A 22,805-nucleotide genomic window follows, 5' to 3' on the forward strand; every position below is an offset into this window, starting at 1 on the left:
AAAACCAAGACCTTCAACATCCTCAAGAAGCACGGCGATTCGTGGATCGAGGAGTTGCCAGCGGTGCTCTGGGCGAACCGAACCACGCCAAGCCGAGCAACCGGGGAAACGCCTTTCTTCCTCGTCTACGGCGCGGAAGCGGTTCTCCCATCCGAGCTCACCCTGAGGTCCCCTCGGGCCACCATGTACTGCGAGGCTGATCAAGATCAGCTTCGCAGAGATGACCTCGACTACTTGGAAGAGCGAAGGCGGCGCGCGGCCCTCCGAGCCGCGCGCTACCAGCAGAGCCTGCGGCGCTACCATCAGCGCCACGTCCGGGCCCGATCACTCTGCGTCGACGACCTCGTCCTACGCCGCGTCCAAACGCGTGCTGGATTGAGCAAGATCTCACCAATGTGGGAGGGTCCATATCGAGTGATCGGCGTCCCCTGGCCGGGCTCCGTTCGGCTGGCCACGGGCGACGGCACAGAGCTGCCTAACCCGTGGAACATCGAACACCTTCGTCGCTTCTACCCCTAAAGGGGGATCGGGTGTCAGGTTTCGGGCTCGGGCCAACCCCGCACCCCCCTCGGGCGTGCAGGGTTGGCCGGGGGCTACCACATATGCATATTCTTATTTCTTTTATATCTGTATTTCAATAAAAGCATTTTCGATTTCCTAAAGGCTGTATCTGTGCTGTTGTTTCCTTTTGAAGGATCTTGACTTGAAATAGGTCACTCGTGTTCAATCCTGCCCTCGGGGGCTCGGGTCGGCTAAAATCGCCAAACGGGGCCCAGAACCGAGCCGTGCCCCGGGGCGTAGTGAACTCCGGGGGGGAATCGGCAAAAACCCACAATCGGGTCACCCATAACCCTCGGTCACCACGCTCCCGGCCTGGCCAGTCTCGACATGTGGATCTCCCCAGGCACTAGCCCCGACCCGAGCCATTTGAGGACTAGGACCTGGGCACGAGCCCTTGTTCAAGCCAAGACACAAAAGGACCGCGGCACAGACATCCTCGTCTCATACACACAACAAATAGAATTGACACAAAAAATTTCCTCTTTATTTGATTGCAGATTAAATTAGTCTATACAAGAAGGGGGCCCGAAGGCCTCGGAAGAAGAAAAGAAGAAACTATTTAAAGATTGGCGGGGGCCTGGGGGCTCACTCCGATGCACCCGGGTCGCCAGCCTCGTCGCCACTGTCGCCCACTCCGCCGTCATCGTCCTCCTCGTCGGAGTTGAGGGCGAACGCGAGCCGAGGGGCCGAACCCTCGAAGCTGTGGACGATATGGTCGGCGGCATCCCGGACCTGCGCGCGCGCGCCGTCCTCGGTCCCGGGAGGGAACTCGTCCAGCGCCGTCCATGGGGAGAAGTCGGGGTCCCTGGCCTGGTAACTCGCCAGTACGAGCTCCACCGCTCCTCGGGCGAGGTCCCTTGAGGATGACTTAATCGTCCCCTCGAGCTCCTCGGGGAGCCGCTGGAGAGTCCCGGCCATCTCCGAGAGGCGCTGGGCGAGGCCCCCCTGGTTGGCGGCGTACTTCGTAGTCCGCCCGCCCCAGAGGCCCGCCTGCCGGCCGGCGCGGTCTAGACGGGAGACGGCGTCCCGAAGCATGCCGGGCCCTACCTCGCCTGCCAAGCGGAGGGCCTCGACCTCCCCGGCGGACGAGTCTAGCGCGCCCTGCAGATCGGCGATGGTGTGTTCGGCAACTGCGAGGCGGACGGTTAAGTCGCTTTCGCCCGCGGCCGCCCCGCCGCTGCGCGCCCTCGCGTCCAGCCCCTTCTCCCGCGCCTCGAGCTCAGCGGCCCGCTGGTTCAGCGCGGCCCTCTCGGCGCGGGCACCTTCCAGATTACGGCGCGCCTGCTCCTCCCGCGCTGCCTCACGGAGGAACAGGCTGTCCGCCAGCCGTTGCGCCGCGGCCTCGGCCTCCTCGAGAGCTCGCTCCCGCTTGGTGAGCGCGTCCTCGCGGAGGCGGAGCGCGGACTCCTCTTCGGCGCAGGCGGCCTCATGCGCCGCCAGCGTTGCCTCCCGGATGGCAACGGCGGCCTCGCGGTCCGCCAGGTCCCTCTCCACGACGCAGGCACGCTCTTCCAGCGCCATGGCACGGGCCTCAAGGGTTTCTTCGCGCCGCCGGGATGCCACCTCGGTCTCCGCCGCCCGCCGTTCTCGGGCAGCGGCATGCGGCTGTGGCAGTCGAGATGGAACATCTCGTGCGCGCGTTAATTACGCTCGCCGACCGAAGCGCCATCACCATATCTCCAGGAAAAACGAACCGGCTTGTCCCGATTTTTAGACCGGCCCCACCTGTCACTAGGCCTTAGGAAGTGGCGTCACGCCCGACCGCTTCCCTCGAGGAGGGCGATCGCCCTAGCATAACGCCGGGGGCTACTGTCGGTGACATGGGACCGGGAGTATCATGACTTAGAGACTTGAGGCAGACACGATCACCCACGTGGCCTAACCCCCTCGGGGGGGTCGGGCCCGAGGGTGATACGGCCGCCCTTCTCTTTGTCTCCCCGAGGGGTCGGACCGCTCCCGTCTCGGCCCCGAGGGCCGAGGCGCCCCGACCCCTTGTGGGTTTTGCGCCGCGTATATGGGGTAGGTGAGCATAGCGGGGCTCACCTAACCACATTTATTGCGGTTTGGACGAGCGCGTCACGCCGCATGTAACGCAGTGCAGCGCGCTCGTTTATCCGGTCTGTGACCGGTCACAGACCGATCAGATCGTGGGTTAGGTGGCGACAGGCGGTCTGACGCACGCCTCGCCCCGTCAGGATGAGAGCCTCCAAGCACTCGTCCCTAGCCGGAGCCGGCGTGTTAGCTCCTAGAGATGGCACGTTGGTCCCGGTCAGATATATACCAGGCTTCATCCTAACCATTACAAGCAAGACATTGTATGAAAAGGGGCGAACATGCAGATTGATAAACTGACGCGTGGTGGACAAGATTGACCGATTTGTGACCGGTCTGACACTGGTCATGTCGTCAGCAGACAGCCATGTTCCCACGTCGCGCCTGCTTCCGGCGGAAGTGGAGGTAGGTATGGGCCGTCCCATCAGAAGGTCATTCGGACGGCAACCATACAAGTCTCCGTCTGTTTATGAAAAGATAGGATAAGTCCCCACAAAAAGAGAGAGATGGTGCATGTGGTATCCCCTTGAGGTATAAAAGGAGGACCTTGCCCACTTAGAAGGGGATTTTTTCGGATCCAGAACGATCAGAGAGGGAGAGAGTAAGAGCTCTCTGGTTCTCCAGCTCTTTTGTAGCTTTTTCATACATAGATCCACCAAAACACAGGAGTAGGGTATTACGCTTCTCAGCGGCCCGAACCTGTATACATCGCCCGTGTCTTGTGTGTTTCCATTCTCGCGAACCTTCCACACACAGACTAGGAGCTTAGAATCTCACCCAGGGCCCCCGGCCGAACCGGCAAAGGGGGGCCTGCGCGGTCTCCCGGTGAGGAGCCCCACGCTCCGTCACTCAGATTTAATACATGACTCTCTATTATTCCACACAAGATTGACTACATGTGTATCGAGAAATGTAAATATTAATAGATCACTTGTTTACGAGGAATGACTAGTAGCATATTTAAATGAATGATAAGTATAATTACTTATCCTTAGTCTATGTGCCAAGATGAAATATGACTATCAAAAGTAGATGGAATGAGTAATAGTTAGCTCTTTACCATTAATATAGGATCCATTTGTTTCTCTTATAGAGTTTCTTATTCTTGTGTTCAAGCCGACTGTAAGTTTACAGCCCACTTCTTCTCTCCTCCACCTCAGCGTTTAGTTGGCTTACAGTCTACTATTATACTTATACTTGCTCTAAGGTAACCCAGGCGATTACCATCCCCCGCTAATCCTAATCACACCCTTAATCCCGCGCTTAGAAAGATGGTTTAAGGGGCTGTTTGGTTCCCAGCCACACTTTACCATTACTTGCCAACAAAAGTTGCCACACCTTGTCTAAGGTGAGGTGATCAAATTGTTAGCCATAACTTACTAAGCCTAAGAGAATCTTGCCACACTTTTTTGAGCCATTGACACGTGGGATCCAATTTGTTAGAGGGGAATCTTGCCACAACTGTGGCTACAACTAAACACCTGTCAAATTTGCCTAACCTTAGACGTGGCAAACTGTGGCAAAGTGTGGCTTGCAACCAAACACACCCTAAGTTTTGCGAGGCGCGGAAGCATCGCCACCGACTCCCTAAACCTCGTGACCCCCCAAACCATCACCACCACCACCACTGCCACTGTAGCGTCATGCTGTAACGCTCGCTTAAACCCAAGCACGCAGCACACGCTCTCCATTCCATTCCCCTCCCGATTGATCTCCGCCTCGATCCCCCCCGACGCCGCCATATGGAGCTCACCGCCGCCGCGTGATGAGCTGCCCCGGTCGCGATTGCTGGGCTCCGCTGGTGATTCGTCGGTTGGATCTTGGAGGTTTTTTATCCCCATTATTCAAGCTGGTTACTCGGGTGGGTGGTTTCTTGAGGCTGGTGCGTGGTTGCATTTCACGGATTTATGAGTTCTTTTTTTTATTTTTATTTTTATTTTGTTATTAGTTTGGGGCTTGTTCTTTCGTTGTTTGCTTCACTTGGTGATTTGATTCTTGTGGTGCTTGCAGGGAAGACAAAAAGGGGAGTGAGGTTTTGGATTAAGGAAAGGGGAAGGGGATCTTCTTTAGCATCGATCGGATCCTCTCTGTTGGGATTTCGAAGCTTCTGCGCTTCCACGGATGGATTTCTTCAAGATCAAGAAGTTGGGGAAGGCCCGGAAGAGCGGCGGGGGCGGGGGAGAGGTTGTAGAATCAGAGGAGGAAACCAAGGCTGGGAACAATGCAGCTTCCGATGAGCAGAAGGGCAAGATCTTGGAGGATGATCCTGCGGCGGCAGCAGCCGGTGCGGGTATGGATGCAGATGCAGGCAATGGGGCCGTGGAAGGGCAGGAGGAGGATGATGACGATGATGATTTCATCACCAATGAGGTGAAGCGTAGGCTCAAGGAGCTGAGGAAGAACAGCTTCATGGTGCTCATCCCTGAGGAGGAGTGTGCTGAGGTGGAGGAGGATGGGGAAGAGGAGGAGGAGGAAGGGAGTAGTTCCAGGGAGTGGATGGAGTCCGACGTCGGCGACGGGTTCCCGCTATGCGGGTTCGATTCGCTCTATGAGAAGTATTGTGAGAGGATGGCGGTGTTCGATAAGATGATCACGCAGCTTCTCAAGGATCCAGGTGAAATATTTAGCCCGCGGAGTCGTTCTCGTATGGTTGATTGTACATTTTGCATGTCTTAGTTGAATGCGAAACCTAATGTATATTCATGTTAACCACTTGGTCTTAGATAACCCCTCTGTTATTGCCGTTCATTTGTTTGTGGGACATTAATTGGCCATATGATTGCACGTGCGTGCATGGTATCAATTTTAGTACATATATGATACGATAGATTATATAAATCTAAATGACTGTTGAATATCATATACTTTGCCATTCCTTATGTGATGAGTACATAACTACCATATGAGTGTCATATGCTTCATATGGAGATTCTTATGCTAATTGATGGTATCATTTTGTATGATAATAAATTGTCGTCTTCCGTAGGTAGTTCTATTCTGTTAACCAATTTCAGCATTTTACTGGCCAACAGTTCCTGAGTAATGTTTCCTTTATGCATACATCAGTGCCTATTAACTTTTTGTCGGACTTGAGGGTTCCGTCTTTTCCTTGTGTAGCAAGGCTACACTTATGCATACACATTTGCTTACCTAATCAGACAGTTTCTTTTGCCGTTCTATTCTATAAAGTCTCAACAATTTATCCTTTTTAATGATTGGTAAACAAACTTCCTAGGGTCCTTCAACATCTCAAAAAAGTCGCCTAGATCAGCATCCAAATTGGCATCAACCCTGCGCAACCTCTCTTTCAAAAGGAGGGATGACCTCCAGGAGGACTGCGAACATCTTCAGCAACAGCAGAGCGAGGATGATCCCTACCAAACACTTGAGACAGCATATGTTGGGCATGTTTCTTTAAGTTGGGAGGCTCTTCATTGTATGTATGTGCACCTGAGTCTGATACTCGCAGCTCAACCTGATAATCCCACCACCTACAGCTGTGCTGCTCAAGCATTCCAGCAGTTCCAGGTTCTATTGCAGAGATTTGTTGAGAATGAGCCATTTGAGCAAGGTTCACGGGTTGAGATATATGCACGGTCTCGGAGTTCCTTGTCGAAGTTACTTCAGGTCCCCACTTTTCAAGGTATGATTTTTAGGTTTGCAATCTTTAAACGGACATAACCCATCATTTGACAATCGAATATCTTTCCGTGAGCGGTACAATTCACCCTTAATCCTCCTGGCAGCTTATTGACTTTTTTATTTTCTAGAAAATAATTATATCATTGGGTTGAGTTTCTGTGTAGCATAGTAATTCATCGATTTTATTACCTGATGTTTCTTTTAATCAAATAATTTCTGTGCACATTAGTTTCTTTTACAAAAGCCATTACATTTGTTTGGTTGAAATTTTGTGTCTTATTGAACTTAACTTCTGATAGATTGCCCAGTGACAAAGCCAGCAAGATGTACGTACCGTTTTGGCATATGAAGTAAAAAGCTCTAGCAATTATAGGTAGGTACATTGGCATACTCTCAGAAAAAAAAAAGGATACATCAGCTGTGCACACTAATGCCTCATCTGGCAAGGCCCAAATCTTAGTTTAAATTCCTGGTCCATCTCTAGGGATGGGCTGGGATTTGGACATTGCCAAACAAGGCCTAAGACACCATGGTTTACCATTGGTAACATGTCCAGAATGACCTACTATGCAGTTCTGTAAGTACCAGTTACTACAGCTAGGACCTAAGCACATTGAAGATATCGTGCTGTAGGATGGAGATTTCTGACAATTTTTGCATCTTCTTCCTCCTACCTGTAGGTTACTCCTGTGCAACACAAAGTAATGCATACCCTTTTTTTTTGTGATTGGGTTGTCACGTGCTTGATATATTGATCTTTATTGTTGCTCGTACATCTTTCATCAGGTCAACTTAATCTATTTGCTTATCCAACTAATGACATTGTTTAGTACATGTTTTCACAATCTGTTAATCTGGTGCTGCTCTTGGGTAGGTCCTTGGTGATAAGCTATGGTACTAAGATGCATTTAAAAATCAAATGTGTTGACACTAATGTTGGAGAGTTATAAGTGTATGACTGGGGTAGATTCAGTTGAGAGCTTTCATCCTTAGATGTTTAACTCAAGATGAGTTTAGGATCTAGAACATACTATGCATTTGTCCGTACAGTCTATATCTCAGTTACTAGCTGTTGTGCCAGATGATAGTTTCTTTTTTAAATCACACTTATGTTTAGGATCTAAAACTTTCAGCTACTGATTAACAACTTGCGATTTATGGCAATGTCTCCCAGAAGTACAATCAAATTGGTAATGACTTAATATAATTATGATGGAAATGTTTAAGGGCCATTAGCCCATTATAGGAGATATATAGATCTTACATCATGTTTATCCACATCAGCATGTTTGTCGTATTAAACGACATGCAGATACTGCCCTGGACGTAGATTATTTTAACTTTTTAAGTGTGACTATCTTTGGCTTTGGCATTGAATAGCCTAGACATTGCACATGCTATAAGCCATTTTGATCTGCTGTACATTATGGCACTATTAATGGCCAGTATTGCACCACCATTGGATCTTTTTTCCTTTCAATTCTGTTTCACATTTCGTCTGCGACCAAGAAAGATATTAACAGCAGTCAGATTTATAACATCATTGAGTAATTATGTGAATATGGCAACACCTGAACACTATATGTATCCAAGAATTAAGAGCCACATGTTTCGTACTGTTGATTTCTGCAACATGTGCTCAACCTGTGACTGAAATGGTGTACACAAGCTTTAAGAGCATTCTTTGCAAATTTAAGATGTGTCAGAATGCCATGCCCATAAACTTCCTCATTTATTCCATAGGATTTTGAAAGATTTCTATCAGTCTAGACTCACAGCAGGACTTGGTACAGGTATAAATTGTATTACCTAGATGCAAGCTAATCGGTTGGTTGAACCAAATCTTGTTTAATGTGATGCTTAGTACAAAAAAATCCCTGAACTCCCCAAAAGATTTCCTTGCATCAGATTTTACTTTGGTCTACCAGCAAGGCAGTAAGTTCTGAATGCAATAAACACTGTTGTCTCTTCTGTGGGGCCATGGCTTCACTTTTGCTTTTGTTACAGGATTTTTTTTTTATGTTTTTGCATTCATTTGAGAACTGGGTTCTTTAAACACAATTTTTACACGACTCTGTTAATTAATGCCATTCTTGTTTTTAATTAATATATTTCTTTTCATTTTTGTATTCTCTATACAGTTGCAGATGGGAAATATAATGCTGAAGATCAAGTGGAACCTTCAATTTTTGCATCTGACCTCATCAAATTATTAGAGGAGTCTATCATGACTTTCCGTCTTTTCCTGAAAAAGGACAAGAAAAAGAATAGTGCCCTCATGAGTGTTCATAGTCATACTGGAAGCTCGATTCAACAAGTTCAATCCTCTCTTGATAAGGTAATATCTTATTCTTATATGTGGCTGATTGACTAACAAAACCTCGAGCTCCTTGGTAGGTTTCTTTAGTTCATATCTGCTGGGTGCTGGTTATTCAGTGTCTCACGGGGTAGTTTTATATTTGATGAAACGGGGTAGTTTTATATTCATTGTTGCTAACTTTTATTGGCTTGGTTTTCATATGATCTCTTTCTGAAATGTGCTAGTAGTATAATCACTTTTTCCTCAAATAGATCTGATGTTCGTCTCATATGAAACAAAAGCTCTGAAAGTTATTTGCATGGATATGGTATTTGTACTTGCACATGGTGGTTGAGTCTGCATGCCTTCAAGATTTCTTTACAGCATATGTTACCAAACGTGGCACGTCGAGAAATAAATGCCATATTACTAATGCAGCATCTATTCTTAGCAACGTGAGCCCAATTAGCTGATTCGATTGTTCACACGCTCTTTCAGTCTCAGATCCGTGTATATCTACAGTTTGTCTTTATACGACTCTTTGTTTCTAATGGATCCCTCCAAACCTGCAGAAGGAAGTGAAAGTGAAGGAGCTATTCAAGAAGAAGAAAGGATGGAAGAGCAAGACCTGGCCAGCCACAATGGAGGAAGTTCAGCTGCTTTTTGCCTTAATCGACATCAAGGTTGTGTCAAGGGTCCTAAGGATGGCGAAGCTCAGCAAGGAGCAGCTCCTGTGGTGTGAGGAGAAGATGAGCAAGCTGGATCTCTCCGACAACAAGCTGCGGCGCGATGGATCCCCAATCCTGTTCCCCTGTTGACCCATCGAGTGCCTGAGGCACCGCAAAATGTGGCATCTGCTACACTTTGAATACTTTATAGCTTAGCTGCTGTATGAGCTGATACCACCCTATTATATGTAAATGCCTTTAGGTTTAAATGCTCATACTAAAACGATACCTAAGAAGAGTTGCTGCTAGATCCCCATTTCTGGAGCCTGTGTTTAGCATGAGGTTTTTATGCAGCATAGCAACATATGGAAGCAAGACAAATGGTTAATCAGAAATCACCGAGTAAAATCCTACTTCTGGACATAGTTGCAAGCTGTGTCTGAACTCTGAAGCTACTGGAGCAATGAGATTGAAGCAGGTGGCTTTAAACTACTCAATCTCCACATGCAAAGGAACTTCAGTGTGTTTGATTGCAACCTGCAAACTGAAGTGAGATCTGCTCAATTTTCTGCAGTGCTTTCTCTGAATTTTTAGGTAGGTGTTGTACCTCTCCCTTATCTTTTAGCACTTGGCTTCTGCAAGGATAAACCTGCTGCTCGTGCAAGCACGCATGTAACTCTGCAGAAAAAATCATAGTGCACCATGATGCAACTTTAGAACAAGTGACATGTCTTCCTTTCCGTACACGGCGTGTGTGAAAAGGCCTGTGCCTCTTGCCATGCATAAATCTTTCCAAATGTTTTACTGAAATTCTGATAAGCTAAAAATTAACATTTTCGAAGCCTACAAATTGCATCACTTATGAGTTATGACCATTACCTTAACGATCTGCTCGATTGTCATGAAAGAGAATCGGTTTGTGAAGTCCGAGCGATTTTTTAATTGGTTTCCTTATAAAAGTTTTTTTAATTGGTTTCCTTATAAAAGTTGTAAGTTTTTACTCAATTTTTGACAAACTGATAGAGATTGGTTTTTTCTTTGAAAACGATAAGGTAAACCCTGCCTGCACTACTGATCTCCACAAATGGATCTATGAACTTATGGACCAACACTGCATTGCCGTGTGGACCCCAGAAAGTCAGTTACTCAGTTGAATAATCTAGACTGGTGAGCCCCATTTGCAAGTGAAGAGTCCGAATGTTCTGCATCAGCAGCATGCAGCATCAGGCCAAGTCCATGAGCACAGCAAATGGCTGCTGCCACTAAATTCCTGCTGCCACAGCCATCAATGGTGGGGGTCATCAATGTGTTGTGGTTGTGAGCTTGTTTGTAAGCAATGCAAGGCAAACTGGCCATTCACTGTGCCCTGCAATTTATGTGCCATAAAACTTGCACTGTTGCAAATCTCTCTCTCTCTCTCTCTCTCTCTCTTCCAGCCATGGAGGACAAATGAAATGCCAATGGGCCACATTGGCACTATCACACTGCTGCTACATCCCTGCCTATTTGGAAACTTTGATGAGGAGACTTTTCTCACATCTTGGGCTGTGTTTAGTTCAGCGCAAAGTTTGGATTTTGGTTAAAATTGAAGATGATGTGACTGAAAAGTTGTGTGTGTATGACAGGTTGATGTGATGGAAAAGGACTGAAGTTTGGATCCAAACTTTGGATCTAAACACAGCCTTGGTATTACCCAGTTTGATTGTTCTGAATAGATAATAGATAATAGATCATCTCATTTGTGATGATATTAAAGGGTACAAACGGATAAATCAACTAACTAAAAAGCTGAAAATTCATTTTAAAATATATTTTAAGCAAATTATATACGAAAAGATTCTGAAAACATCACACCCTTTATAAGCTTTGGAAGCGTGCATGCCCGTGATAATCTATAATTTCACCATGTTTAGATCCAAAGTTTTTCTTCAAACTTTCAACTTTTCCATCACATCAAAACTTTCCTACACACATAAACTTCAAACTTTTCCGTCGCATCGTTCCAATTTCAACCAAACTTCCAATTTTGGCGTGAACTAAACACACCTTTTGTAAGACGAAAAGAACCGGGCATATGGCTGCAACAACCTTGATGGGAGTTTCTTGTTGTAATGCAGAATGAGATTACCTCTGCACCTGTCATTGCCCTGCAAAGCATGTGCAGTCAGATGTGTGGAGTGAGATGTGTGTCATCTCTTTGCTGCAAAGAGTCCCTTGAAATGTACTCCTCTTGTGTATATGCAGGAGTGCCAATAAGATGCAGAGAAGTTAACTCTTGTGGCAGCAGGTCATGTGATGGAAGGCAACCACTAACCATTTTTCTTCAATGCAGACTGAAAGAGGTAGAGGCCAAGTGAGGTATTTCTTCAAGAACTCTTTCTTGCTTGCTCTACTGTTCTTCAGCCAAGTGAGGTAATTCTGGTTTTAAGATGGTGGTTTTGGTAGGTTTGTAGTCTGCTTGGAATAGATCAACAGGCAACCAAAATTGGGCTCAAGAGAGTACAGAGAAACTGCATTGGGATCTTGATTCTTGCAGCCATGAACTGCATTGCCAGAAGCATTGGACCTTCTGACAGTGAGTGAGCTGTGTGTGCACACAACCCAATCTTCAGTTATCCTATACAGTAGTAGTACAATGCAGCAGAAGGTAGAAAATAACATCAACATGAACAGATCCAATGCTGGTTTTCTACAGTCTACTCTTCCAAGTTGCAGACAAAAAAGCACACTATTATAAACCCATGCAGGATGCAAGCTCTGGTTCTCTAAAGAAAATTTTCATGTCAGCTTTTATTGCAGGCATTCGCAGTTCAATTAAGTCATCAGTTTTGATCTAGAGAGTAAACGTACATGTATAACACTGTAGCAGTATTTTGCAGTTTTGTGTTTTCATCAGGAAAAAGTGCAGTAAAAAAAGTGAGTCCAATGGATGGGAAATTGACCAGACTGAAGCTACTACAGTATGCATGTGTCTCATTGGACTGTGTTCAGTGTAGTTGCTCTCTATATAATTTCTGTCCTTTTTTCTACTTTTTTTTCATTGTGGTGGCCCACATTGTATTGATGAAAAGAGCAAGTTAAGATTCTTGGTGTGTCCTAAGAGTAGAGCATTTGGTTAAGGTTAGTCCTGTACTGTGGATCTGGGAGCTGAGGCATCAGTAAACGAAGACAAAATGGCCATGTTTGCCAATCATGTCTTCTTCTGAACCCCTGGCTGGTGAGACATTGAAAAAACAGGGCCTTGTTGTGCTTGTTTCATTTGTCTTGTTTTGATAATGTCAAATGCTAAGTACTAGTAACTTGCAAGGCTGCAAGCCTGCAACCATAGGATCTAGATTAGAGTGGCATCCTATGAGCAACTAGTCTTCCTCACTTTGTTCTCTTCCTAGCAGGAGATGGGCACAAGGATTATAAAAACTTCCAACTTGACTAATACTTATCCTATGGAAAGACCTTATTTGTCTTGTTTTAACATCTGAATTTATGTGCATTACTCCTCCTAACCACTGCTAATCTTCAGTTTCAGAATTACGTACAAAACAGTTTTGAGTACAAAACAGATTCAGAATTTATAAAGTATCACCACTTTTTGTATTTTTTTCTTCTTCTCATGCCTTTGTGATAACTAGATCGAGATCCGACGGTTTACGGTGGATATCAGTGGGGACCAATGTGTAATTAATAGAACTGTGGGGGCTTTTTTACAAAAGTAACATCTGACGTGGCACCCCTAACTTTCTAGCATTCCCACGGTGTTTAAGTAAACAAATATACGGTGGAATGGAAGAGAAGCTAAACATTGTAGTAAATATTATTCAAACTGAATTTTTACATTTTCTCATCATGCTATTTTTTAAAGTATGACCATTTTTTTTGTTTCTTTTCCGCTCACGTTTATGTGATAATACAGTGGAATGCCCGAGAAGCTAAATATAATAAATGTTATTCAACCAAGTGGAAAGGGTTCCCACAGTAAAGAAGTATAGTGTAAGGGCTGTACTGATAAAAAACAGCACCAAGCCTAGGCAGCTAAGCCAAGATAAAGGTGTGAGAAAAGGACCTCTAAAAAAATTCTGGGGCATGGACATGTGGAAGAATCTTTTCATCTCTTTTGCTTTTTTTCATCTCTGATAGAGGGGGGAGGCAGACTAACAAACTGTGCTTTATCTTTTTGAAAATTCCCATGCATGCTCATATCCATCCAATACAAGAGACCCTTTTTTCAAATTGCTTTTGCAGTGCATGCCTTCCTCTTCATGGTCATTTGGTCAACATAATCTTTCATTTTGTACAAGTGCTATGGCCTATGAACATATCTACTGAGCACCTAATATGCAGCACACCGGTGATATATGGTTCTATTTGGATAATTTCATGGGGGTGTGTTCTAACATTCTAATGGATGATGAGCTTATGTCGATTATTCGAGGTCTCAAATGAAAGAATTAAATATTAGAATGTTCAAATGGTGATTTTAAAAGGTTTTCTTAAAATTGCTGATGTACAAAGTTTTTTTTTTTTGCAAACTTTTAGAAGTTCAGGAAATGTATCCGTGATAATCCAGGATTTTTGCTAGGACATATCCTAGTAGACTACCATCCTATGCAATAGTTGTGCCGAGTTGACTCTGTTGTAAGGACTTTTGAAGCGGAAAGCATGTATGAATCTAGCTTTGTAGTATTTGAAAATAATGTTTATTGATGACTAGTATAATGGTATTTTTTTTCTGTGCAGTGGTAGCTGTTGTAATATACTAAAATCTATATCATTACATCTGAACGCACCACCGCAATGACGTGTTCTCTTGAATAAGGCTTCTCTCTTTTTTTTGTGCTTTTACATATGTTATATAGAATTTAAAATTTGAAAAGCCGAACACTCGGCATCTCCTTAAGAATTTCGTACTGTTTTTGGTCTTAGAAAACACATAAAAGCAAGATAAAATCAACAAATAATCTAGTCCTTGATAGAATACATGGATTCGGTAGAGTGACTCGACCGAAAACCCCAACCACTACCTACTAGTGCAGGCATCTGAGGAACTTTCATCAGAATTGATCAACACCTTAAAAGAAAGAAAGATGAGAGCATCTATTCTCTCTGGGCCTTTTCTGGGGATCGATGAGCTCGCATTTTTGCACAAACTTGCCTTGTGTGGTAGCCCACACCTTGTGCATGGTAGCCAGGTGCCGCATGCAGTGGCAATCCACACACACAGGATTGATTGATTGATACTAGTAGATATCATAGATAGATCTGAATTCCCATTGTTCTTTCTTTGCTAAAGATTACTCTGATCAGATTTTTTTTTCTTTTGGCGTGTAGAAAAAAAGAAAAGGTTTTGGTTTGTTTAAAAGTGTATCTTGATGCAACCGATTTGTCCAGGAAATGAGATAAGTGTGATGCGTCAAGAGCGGCATGCATGAAGCCTGAACTCAACTGACTAACCGGAAGTTTGTTCAAAAGTTTCAGAGTAAAAAAGAGAGGAAAAAAAGACGTCTTTCTCCTCTTTTGTGAACTGACAAAAATGCAGACCTTCATGTTGTGCATAATTCATTCATTTATCAAGTTGATAAAATGGTATTAATAGTGTATTATTGAATAGTACGTTCTAAGTAATGATTTTTCATTCAACGTGCTGCTATTAAAGCATGTAGAAAAAACAAATTTTAAATTATTTATTGTAGCTTTCTCTGAAGTCTGAGCTGTACGTCCAAAATCTGTTGTCACGGTCATAACTTCAGTTTCTTTTCTCTAACGTAAGTGTTGTCGTATTGGTGAATGCCATAAATTATTCAACTGATAACTCCAAAGGGCATGAATGTCTTGCAGTCATCCTTCCTAGTGGTGGTAGACTGGTAGTATTTCTCAAGAAAGCCCCTCTGATCCTTTTCCTACTCCCAATATAAAATATCTCTGAATTCCAATGTGAAATTTCTCCCACAAATCACAAATTCCATTCATCTCGGTAGAGACATAAAATGTCATAAATTGCCTGAAATTTACTGAACATTGAACAAAATGTTCAGAGAGCAATTTGTGTAAAATGGCAAGGGAAGTAAATGAGTGGGGTATTATTGTGAAATAACTACAAGTGTAGGGTCATAGCTCAACTCAGTTACTATCTGCTGGCTGCTGCTGCTGCTGCTGCTCCACTTTTCTCTCTCTTCCTTCCCAGTGATTTCTCTCCTTCTTTCAAGTCTTTTGACCGTTGTTGCATTGCATCTCTCTCTTTCTCTGCCACCACCACTCACACTCTCTCTCTTTCTCTCTCTCTCTCTCTCTCTCTCTGCACAAAGACTTCTTCCATTTCTTGTTCTTGTAGACTTGTACACACGCATACCAAAGGAGGAGAAAGGGATAGAGTAGAGTAGAGGAGGGAGGCCTGAACTTCTCTCGTCAGGTATAAGCTTATCTGAACCTCTCATCTTATTTTAATATGTGAGCTTATAGGTTTGCATTTGCATTCCTCCTGCTTTGCTTTTGTTTTCACCTTTCTCTTTGTGTTGTTTAATGCTCGCAATTGATGTGGTTGGATGAGAGGTTTTGTGGGGCCAAAGTGGAGAGAGAGTGAGAAAGATGAGGGTGTGTGGTTTCTTCTTGCGAAGCTGTTCTTGATCTTTAGCGAATTTTGTGTGCTCCCTTTTGAGTGCTTCAAGAACATGTATGTATGCCTCTTTGTCCCTGGTTCCCATGGCCTTCCTTCCCTTCTCCTCCTCTACATGGACTCGTCTGTCTCTGCCTTTGCTTCCTCCACACTTCAGAATGATGTGCTCCTGTGCTGCCCATGTCCACCTGATCTTTATGCTTGGCTTTGCCTTTTTCTCTGGTGTTGCAAGATTGGGAATTGAGCAGAGATTGCCATGTTTTCTTGGTTCTTGATGGCTTGCTCTTGTTGTGTGTCCTGTTCTTCCCCACAAGATTTCATCTTTTTTCCTCACTCTTGTTTAAGTTAGGATTGTACTCTGGTTTCTCAGGAGATTGTAGAATTGGTTTTATTCAGTACATTGCCTGTTCATATATTTGCTCCAAGATTTTGGTCATCTGTTTCATCAGGGATTCTGAATGTTTTTTTAAATTTTTTTCTGCAAGGAGAACCACGATTCTGAATATTTTAGAGTGAGAATTCGTCTGTAAGCTCACGGGTCGCGTTTGTCTACCATTTGATTTGTCCGTTGTAGCAAGATAATTTGACATTAAATTGGAGGCTTGGAGCTAAGTCCAAGACTTGTTTTTTTCTTTTGGGGGCACTATGAGACAAGAGCTGTTACTTATTATTACCCATAATCATCACCTGAGCTTTGTCTTTGGCCTGTAGTTTTTACATCACAAGATTATTATTTTTTACTTCTGCCTGATTCCTTGCTTATACAGCAGAAGAGTGTCTAGCATGGTCCATCTGTTCTGAAATTTAGAATCCTGCACTTATTTTACTGTTAAATCTTCAGAACTAAATCATTCGTTTCTTCTGTAACTTGAAGACAGTAAAGATGATTCTGTCTGTACTGTTTTACCCTGAAAAAAAGTGTGACTTTGGAAGTCCAATGCAGTACAACCCCTGGTGTGTGTTCATAGCACTAGCCTCACACACTCACACTCCATACTGTGTACTGAACTGAATTTAGTTTAGTTGTCAAGTCCGTTCACTTACTGCAAGTTGAAGGTAGTAGGGCCAAGGATTAATATTCCTCACTCTCTTGCCTTCTCAGCCCTCTTTTGGGAGAAAAAGAATGCTGGTGCTACCGAACAAATGTGTAGTGTAGCGTATTTGCAGTGGGGTATTTCACCTGCAAAGGAGCATCTTTCTGTAGCCTTGTAGCTTTCACTCCCCTTTCTTTGTAAAGATATTTCAGGTTTCCAGATAAATAGATGCATCTCATGCTCTGTTTGGTTTTCAGTAGCTTGCAGTTGTTGCCTGTGGCTTCTGAGTGGCCAGTTTTTGTGGTTGTATTCAACCAGTTTCAACATTCATGACTGCTGTTGCACTTCATTAGCTTATGCCTAAGCTCCCTTTTGCTGCATGATTTGATTGCATATAATCATTCTGCATTGTTTCTGCAGCTTCTGAACTTTGGGAAACTTGTCAGACAGCAGGGTTGATTCAGGTCATCTTCTTGCTTGGAATGTGCTCATCACCAAATGTCGATTCTTGTACAGTATTAGGTAATTTCTGCAATGTTACATGACTCAAATACCTGGTTTCTTCAAGTCAGAACTGACCTGTTACATTTTCCTTCTCCAATGTTTTTCCACATGTTGAACTCAGAAGTTCTGATCCAAGCATGACGGGTTCTTGAAAGTTGAAACTACACAAAGGCTTTGGAGACATGGGATGTGCTGCTTCCAGGTTAGAAGATGAGGAGGCTGTCAAGATGTGCCGGGACAGGAGGGACTTCATCAAGCAGGCGCTGGAGCAGCGGAACCGCTTCGCGTCGTCTCACTTTGCCTACATTGAGTCCTTGAGGCGCGTCTCGATGGCGCTCCAGTGGTTCGTTGCTGGGGATGATCACCATGAGCTCATATTTGACCCCTTCATTTCTCCCTTGAAGCAACAGAAGCCAGAGCTGCTTGGCCTCCCTTATGGTTCATATGAGAAGAGGACAATTCATGTCTCAAAGTACCTGAGGTCAGGACCAAACCCATCGGTATCAGTTGAAGAGCAACCGAGACCCGTGGAAACAATCCGTATTGAGTCACATTACCCCACAGATAACTTTGGTGGCATGGACAGGTTCTTCGCAGCGCAATCCTCGCCAATGAGGCCATCTTCTTACTACACACCACCTTATGACAGGCCAAATTATCCACCTCCATCACCCCAGGAGCCAGTGAGGAACTCTTATTACATGTCCTATGACAGGCCAAGCTATCCAGCTGCATCACCCCAGGAGCCAACAAGGACTTCTTATTACGCGTCGTATGATAGGCCAAGCTACCCACCTCCGTCGCCTCAGGAGCAGGAATCATCACAGTGGGACTTCTTCTGGAACCCATTCTCATCGCTGGACAGCTTTGCGTATCCGCGACCTCGGAGTAGCTATGACAATGTGGTCACCGACGATGAATTGGCACGATTACAGCGTGTAAGAGAGGAGGAAGGAATCCCGGAACTTGAAGAAGAAGATGATGAGTGTCAACAACATGAACAGGTGCACCAGAAAGAGGAACAAGTGGATGACGATGACAATGATGATTCTGATGATGACGACGATGATGACGATGACGATGACGATGATGGCGACGATGAATGTGATCATTCAGATGAGAGATGTATGCCTTCTAATGGGGGTGCTTGCCCTGTGAAGACTGAGGTCAATGGCAAGCAGGAAACAAAGGGCTTTGAATCCAAAGGAGTTCAGTGTGAACCGCGTAACAAAGTAGAACTTGAGATCAAGGCGCATAAGAAAGAACTGATGAGGAACAAAGTAGCAAATGCAGAAGAAACACCTGGTTTCACAGTGTATCTGAACCGCAGACCAGCAAGTCTGGCTGAAGCCATGAAGGATATTGACAGTCAGTTCTTGGGGATCTGCGATGCTGCAAAGGAAATCTCAGTGATGTTGGAGGCAAGTAGAGCTCAATACTCAACCTCAAACGATCTTTCTGGTACTAATTTTACAAACCAATACTGGAATTACTTAAAACTATTTCAGATCTAACTCACTCGACTTACTAATGAATTTAATAATGCAGCAAAGATGCTAAACCCAGTCGCATTATTGCGGTCTGCATCATCCCGGTCATCGTCTTCCCGCTTCCTTCTTGCTCCCACAAGCTCAATAGAGGACCTCTATGACAATGAGACAAACAGCTGTTACTCTGAAGAATCCTGCAGTACAATGTCTGGAAGTCATCACTCCACTCTAGATAGACTGTATACATGGGAGAAGAAATTATACAAAGAAGTAAAGGTACAATCTCCACCAGGAACTAATACCAGAAGATCAATAGAAGTGAGTAGTGGGAATCATGCTTTGTTTTTGTCACTTGTAGGCAGGCGAACGATTAAGAATTGACTATGAGAAAAGGCTGAACCATTTGAGGAACCAGGATGTGAAAGGCGACGAGCCTTCCTCCGTCGATAAGACCCGTGCAGCATTGAGAAGTTTACATACTCGGATGAAGGTGTCAATACACACAGTTCAGTCAATATCAGCGAGGATTGAAGTTCTAAGAGACGAGGAGATGCAACCTCAGCTTATGGAGTTGATCCGAGGGTACGTTTCTGTAGTTTATTGTTCAGTTTTGGTGTCCTGCATAGTGAGAGTAGAAACACAATAATGCGCATATATTAACTATTGAAATGGGATCCATAATTTGATCAACAGAGTAAATAACCAGTTACAATTGTTTCAGCTATTAGGATCTCAGATATAGGATGCGTAGGTAATGTGATCATTGTGATGAAATAGGCATGCAGAAGTAGGTATGCACAACTGGAGGTGTTCTGTTCCTGTAAATGAATGTAAAGCAATCTACTATTTACAAGAGAGAGGGGGGGGGGGGACTGCATACAGATAAACTCAACAAGAACATGTTTGCAACAAATTCTTCAGTTATGTAACACAACAAATTCTTCAGTTATGTAACACAACACAAGTTGAATTCGAAAGAGTTACTTTTTTTTTCCCATCAGCATGCTATTAAATCGTACAAACATAATTAAACAGAAACATAAACAGATGCAGCAAAAAAGGCTGACATTCTTAATCATACTGTCTTAGACGGGTACAAAAGCCATCTTTTACCATCATCACTGTGAGCAGGAATTATAGCCCTGCTCTTTTCATTGTTTTAGCTTAACCAGATTGTGTAGGATCCATCAAAAGTTTGAATTTGATCAATTCAACTCTCAGAAATGGCAAATGCAGCGACTTATAACAAAATGAAAAGAAGATATTTTCCCCCCTTGTTGCATCACTGTGATCTTGAACATTGGACATGTCTTGGCATTACGCAGGTTGTCACGGATGTGGCGCACCATGGCCGAACGCCACAAGGCTCAGAAGCGCACCATCGACGACGCCAAGCTCCTCTTCCTCCAGCGCCACCCCACGGCCGCCGCTGCCACCGCCACCGCCATCGCCCTGAGCGCCCCGGACGCCGCGACGCCGCCCCCGGCCGCCGTGGCGCTCGAGTGCGAGATCCGGGCGTGGCGCGGCGCACTCGAGACGTGGCTGTCGGCGCAGCGCGCCTACGCGCGCGCCCTCGCCGCGTGGGCGCGCCGCTGCCTCGGCATCGGCGGCGCCGGCGCCGGCGGCACCGCCGCCGCCGCGCTGCCGCTGGCGTTCGCGGTGTGCATGGAGTGGGGGCACGCGGTCGACGCGGCGTCGGAGGCGCGGGTGATGGACGGGCTGGACTTCTTCGTCGCCGGCGTCGGGTCGGTGTGCTCGGGCGTGGCCACTGGCATGGAGGGCATGGCCGGGCGCGTGCTCTGCGCCGGCATGGCCGCGGTGACCGGCGCCATGGCCGAGTTCGCCGACGCGTCGGCGGACGGCTACGACGCGCTGGTGTCGGCGGTGGCCGCCGGCGCGCCGGGACGCCGGAAAGAGGAACCGACATGTGGGCCCCAGGTGTCATAGAATGGCTCAAAAAAAATTTGCCTAAACTTGAGTTGGATTCTGCAGTTGCCTAAAAAATTGCCTAGTCTTAGTCCTGTAATGAAGAATGATTTGCATCGCTGATTTACTGTAGCTGGTGATTATTGACTTGAGGAGAAGTATTAGTTAGAGGGTTTAATTACCATGGTGATTATGTTCTTGGGTGTGATTCTTCTGTCAGTGAGAGGAAACTTCTGATATTGTTTTGTAAGTAAGTATGAGGTTAACAGGTAAAAAGGGTGTACTGGTTAATGTTTTTCCTTGAAGAGGGGAGTGAGTACTGTTTTAGTTGATTTTGTTAGGTGCTGGTCTGTTTTAGGTTGAATGAAATGTAAATTACTCATGAGCTATCTGGCAGAAACTGTAGCAGTATCAATTAGTTGATTTAATCCAGCAAGCTACTGCACTACTAATTGTTTCCTTCACCTCTTGCCAAAAGACCTACTCCCCCCTAAAAATAAAAAATAAACTCAACCAAGAAGAGGCTGTTGATTCCTCCTATTATAAAAATCTAGACGTGGGAGATATCACATTCTCGTTTAAATTGAGTTTTTTTAGATGGACAAAGTATGCTACATCATAAATCACATGTACCTAGGCTCTTTTTATTTCTTTTTCTGATTTCAGATTTGGGATGTTGGTTTGCATGTTTTCCGATATTTTGAACGGTGTGTTTTTTTAAAAAAAAAAATCTTAGAATAACTTTTTTAACTAATTAATTCATTTGCTATACCCTTAAATAGCTATTGTATCATAAAAAAAAGCTGATTATTCTCTCTGTTTCATAATGCAAGACTTTCTAACATTACCTATATATATTTAGATGTTAATGAATCTAAACACATACATATATCTAGATTCATTAACATCTAGATGAATATGAGCAATGCTAGAAACTCTTATATTGTGAAACGGAAAAAGTACTCATCAATTTTAACTATCTCAAATAATGTCATTAGTAGTGCCATCACAATACACGGTGCTATATGGATGATGTATTGATTTATTCAGCATAACCGGTGGCTTCGTTGGCTTTGTTGATTAATTTGCACCGTTTTATAATTAGACTTGCTTCAGTACTCCTCGTATATAACTTAAATTGATTGGAAGGCGTGAATTACTCCCTCCGTTTCAAAATATTTGACACCATTGACTTTTTAGCACATGTTTAACCGTTCGTCTTATTCAAAAACTTTTGTGAAATATGTAAAATTATATGCCTACATAAAAATATATTTAACAATGAATCAAAATGATAGGAAAAGAATTAATAATTACTTAATTTTTTTAATAAGACGAACGGTCAAACATGTGCTAAAAAGTCAACGGCGTTAAATATTTTGAAACGGAGCGAGTATTTACGTACTCAAATATGACAACATGTGGTAATGAAGAAACTGCCGAATGCATTTCATAACATTTAAGTGGAAACATCGTAAGATTGTCTACAGTACAGTTTGAGAACGAGTCAAGCAGTTTCCATGCAAAAGGAGTAGAGTACCTTCCCTTCACGTATCTTCCAAAACGTATACGTCTAACTACAGCAACACAAGACAAGGTCAACACAGTTTAAATAACATCATCGCTTAGGAGAGACGATTTACTAACAGAACCACGGAAACTACACAAAGAAAATGAGAACAACTACCTATTTTTTTTAAGAACACGAACAAATATCTCTATATCGAGTATAACTTTATTTGTTTGAAAAAAATCAATTTCCAATTCCTACAATAACACCAAAAAATTATTACTATTCGCCGATGAGATTGGGGCAACCGTCCATATCGTTAGGCGGTGGCTCTCAGTTTTACCTTGGTTAAAAAGCAACTGTTTTTTAAAATTGACCTGACCAATATAATTATAGTTAGATAAAGCATGTTATCCAACCTTCATGATTCCCCCAATTGTTATATATTGCAGCCCATAATGATATTATTATTTGTAACATAAATTAAAAAAGAAAACCAGTTAGCCAAACGA

General features: G+C 44.2%; 2 protein-coding genes across 8 annotated transcripts; both read left to right on the forward strand.

Moving 5' to 3' along the window:
* Positions 1 to 4,242: 4,242 nt before the first annotated feature.
* LOC4346057 (uncharacterized) lies at positions 4,243 to 9,538 on the forward strand. Of its 2 annotated transcripts, none has more exons than XM_015792909.3 (5): positions 4,243 to 4,495; positions 4,624 to 5,227; positions 5,849 to 6,256; positions 8,397 to 8,593; positions 9,127 to 9,538. In XM_015792909.3, the coding sequence occupies exons 2-5, from the start codon at positions 4,735 to 4,737 to the stop codon at positions 9,370 to 9,372; spliced, it is 1,344 nt and encodes a 447-aa protein (XP_015648395.1). In that variant the 5' UTR covers positions 4,243 to 4,495; positions 4,624 to 4,734; the 3' UTR covers positions 9,373 to 9,538. The 2 variants fall into 2 exon arrangements, with proteins under 2 accessions (XP_015648395.1, XP_015648396.1); XM_015792910.3 differs by having other exon boundaries at positions 4,243 to 4,474.
* A 6,007-nt stretch (positions 9,539 to 15,545) lies between these two features.
* On the forward strand, positions 15,546 to 21,235 carry LOC4346058 (protein ROLLING AND ERECT LEAF 2-like). Of its 6 annotated transcripts, none has more exons than XM_015795197.3 (6): positions 15,546 to 15,625; positions 17,284 to 17,385; positions 17,489 to 18,828; positions 18,916 to 19,133; positions 19,216 to 19,439; positions 20,183 to 21,235. In XM_015795197.3, the coding sequence occupies exons 3-6, from the start codon at positions 17,550 to 17,552 to the stop codon at positions 20,802 to 20,804; spliced, it is 2,343 nt and encodes a 780-aa protein (XP_015650683.1). In that variant the 5' UTR covers positions 15,546 to 15,625; positions 17,284 to 17,385; positions 17,489 to 17,549; the 3' UTR covers positions 20,805 to 21,235. The 6 variants fall into 6 exon arrangements, with proteins under 6 accessions (XP_015650683.1, XP_015650686.1, XP_015650684.1 ...); XM_015795200.3 differs by having other exon boundaries at positions 17,492 to 18,828; XM_015795198.3 differs by lacking the exon at positions 15,546 to 15,625 and adding an exon at positions 15,686 to 15,886.
* Positions 21,236 to 22,805: the final 1,570 nt, after the last annotated feature.

This window comes from Oryza sativa, chromosome 8, assembly GCF_034140825.1.
Source record: "Oryza sativa Japonica Group chromosome 8, ASM3414082v1".
NCBI classification, from domain to species: Eukaryota; Viridiplantae; Streptophyta; class Magnoliopsida; order Poales; family Poaceae; genus Oryza; species Oryza sativa.

Coding starts and splice junctions, on each gene's coding strand:
- LOC4346057 (XM_015792909.3), top strand. CDS start 4,735: ATGGATTTCTTCAAGATCAAGAAGTTGGGGAAGGCCCGGAAGAGCGGC. Junction 5,228..5,848: donor GCAGCTTCTCAAGGATCCAG/GTGAAATATTTA, acceptor CAAACTTCCTAG/GGTCCTTCAACATCTCAAAA. Junction 8,594..9,126: donor TTCAATCCTCTCTTGATAAG/GTAATATCTTAT, acceptor CCAAACCTGCAG/AAGGAAGTGAAAGTGAAGGA.
- LOC4346058 (XM_015795197.3), top strand. CDS start 17,550: ATGGGATGTGCTGCTTCCAGGTTAGAAGATGAGGAGGCTGTCAAGATG. Junction 19,134..19,215: donor AATTATACAAAGAAGTAAAG/GTACAATCTCCA, acceptor TGTCACTTGTAG/GCAGGCGAACGATTAAGAAT. Junction 19,440..20,182: donor CTTATGGAGTTGATCCGAGG/GTACGTTTCTGT, acceptor GGCATTACGCAG/GTTGTCACGGATGTGGCGCA.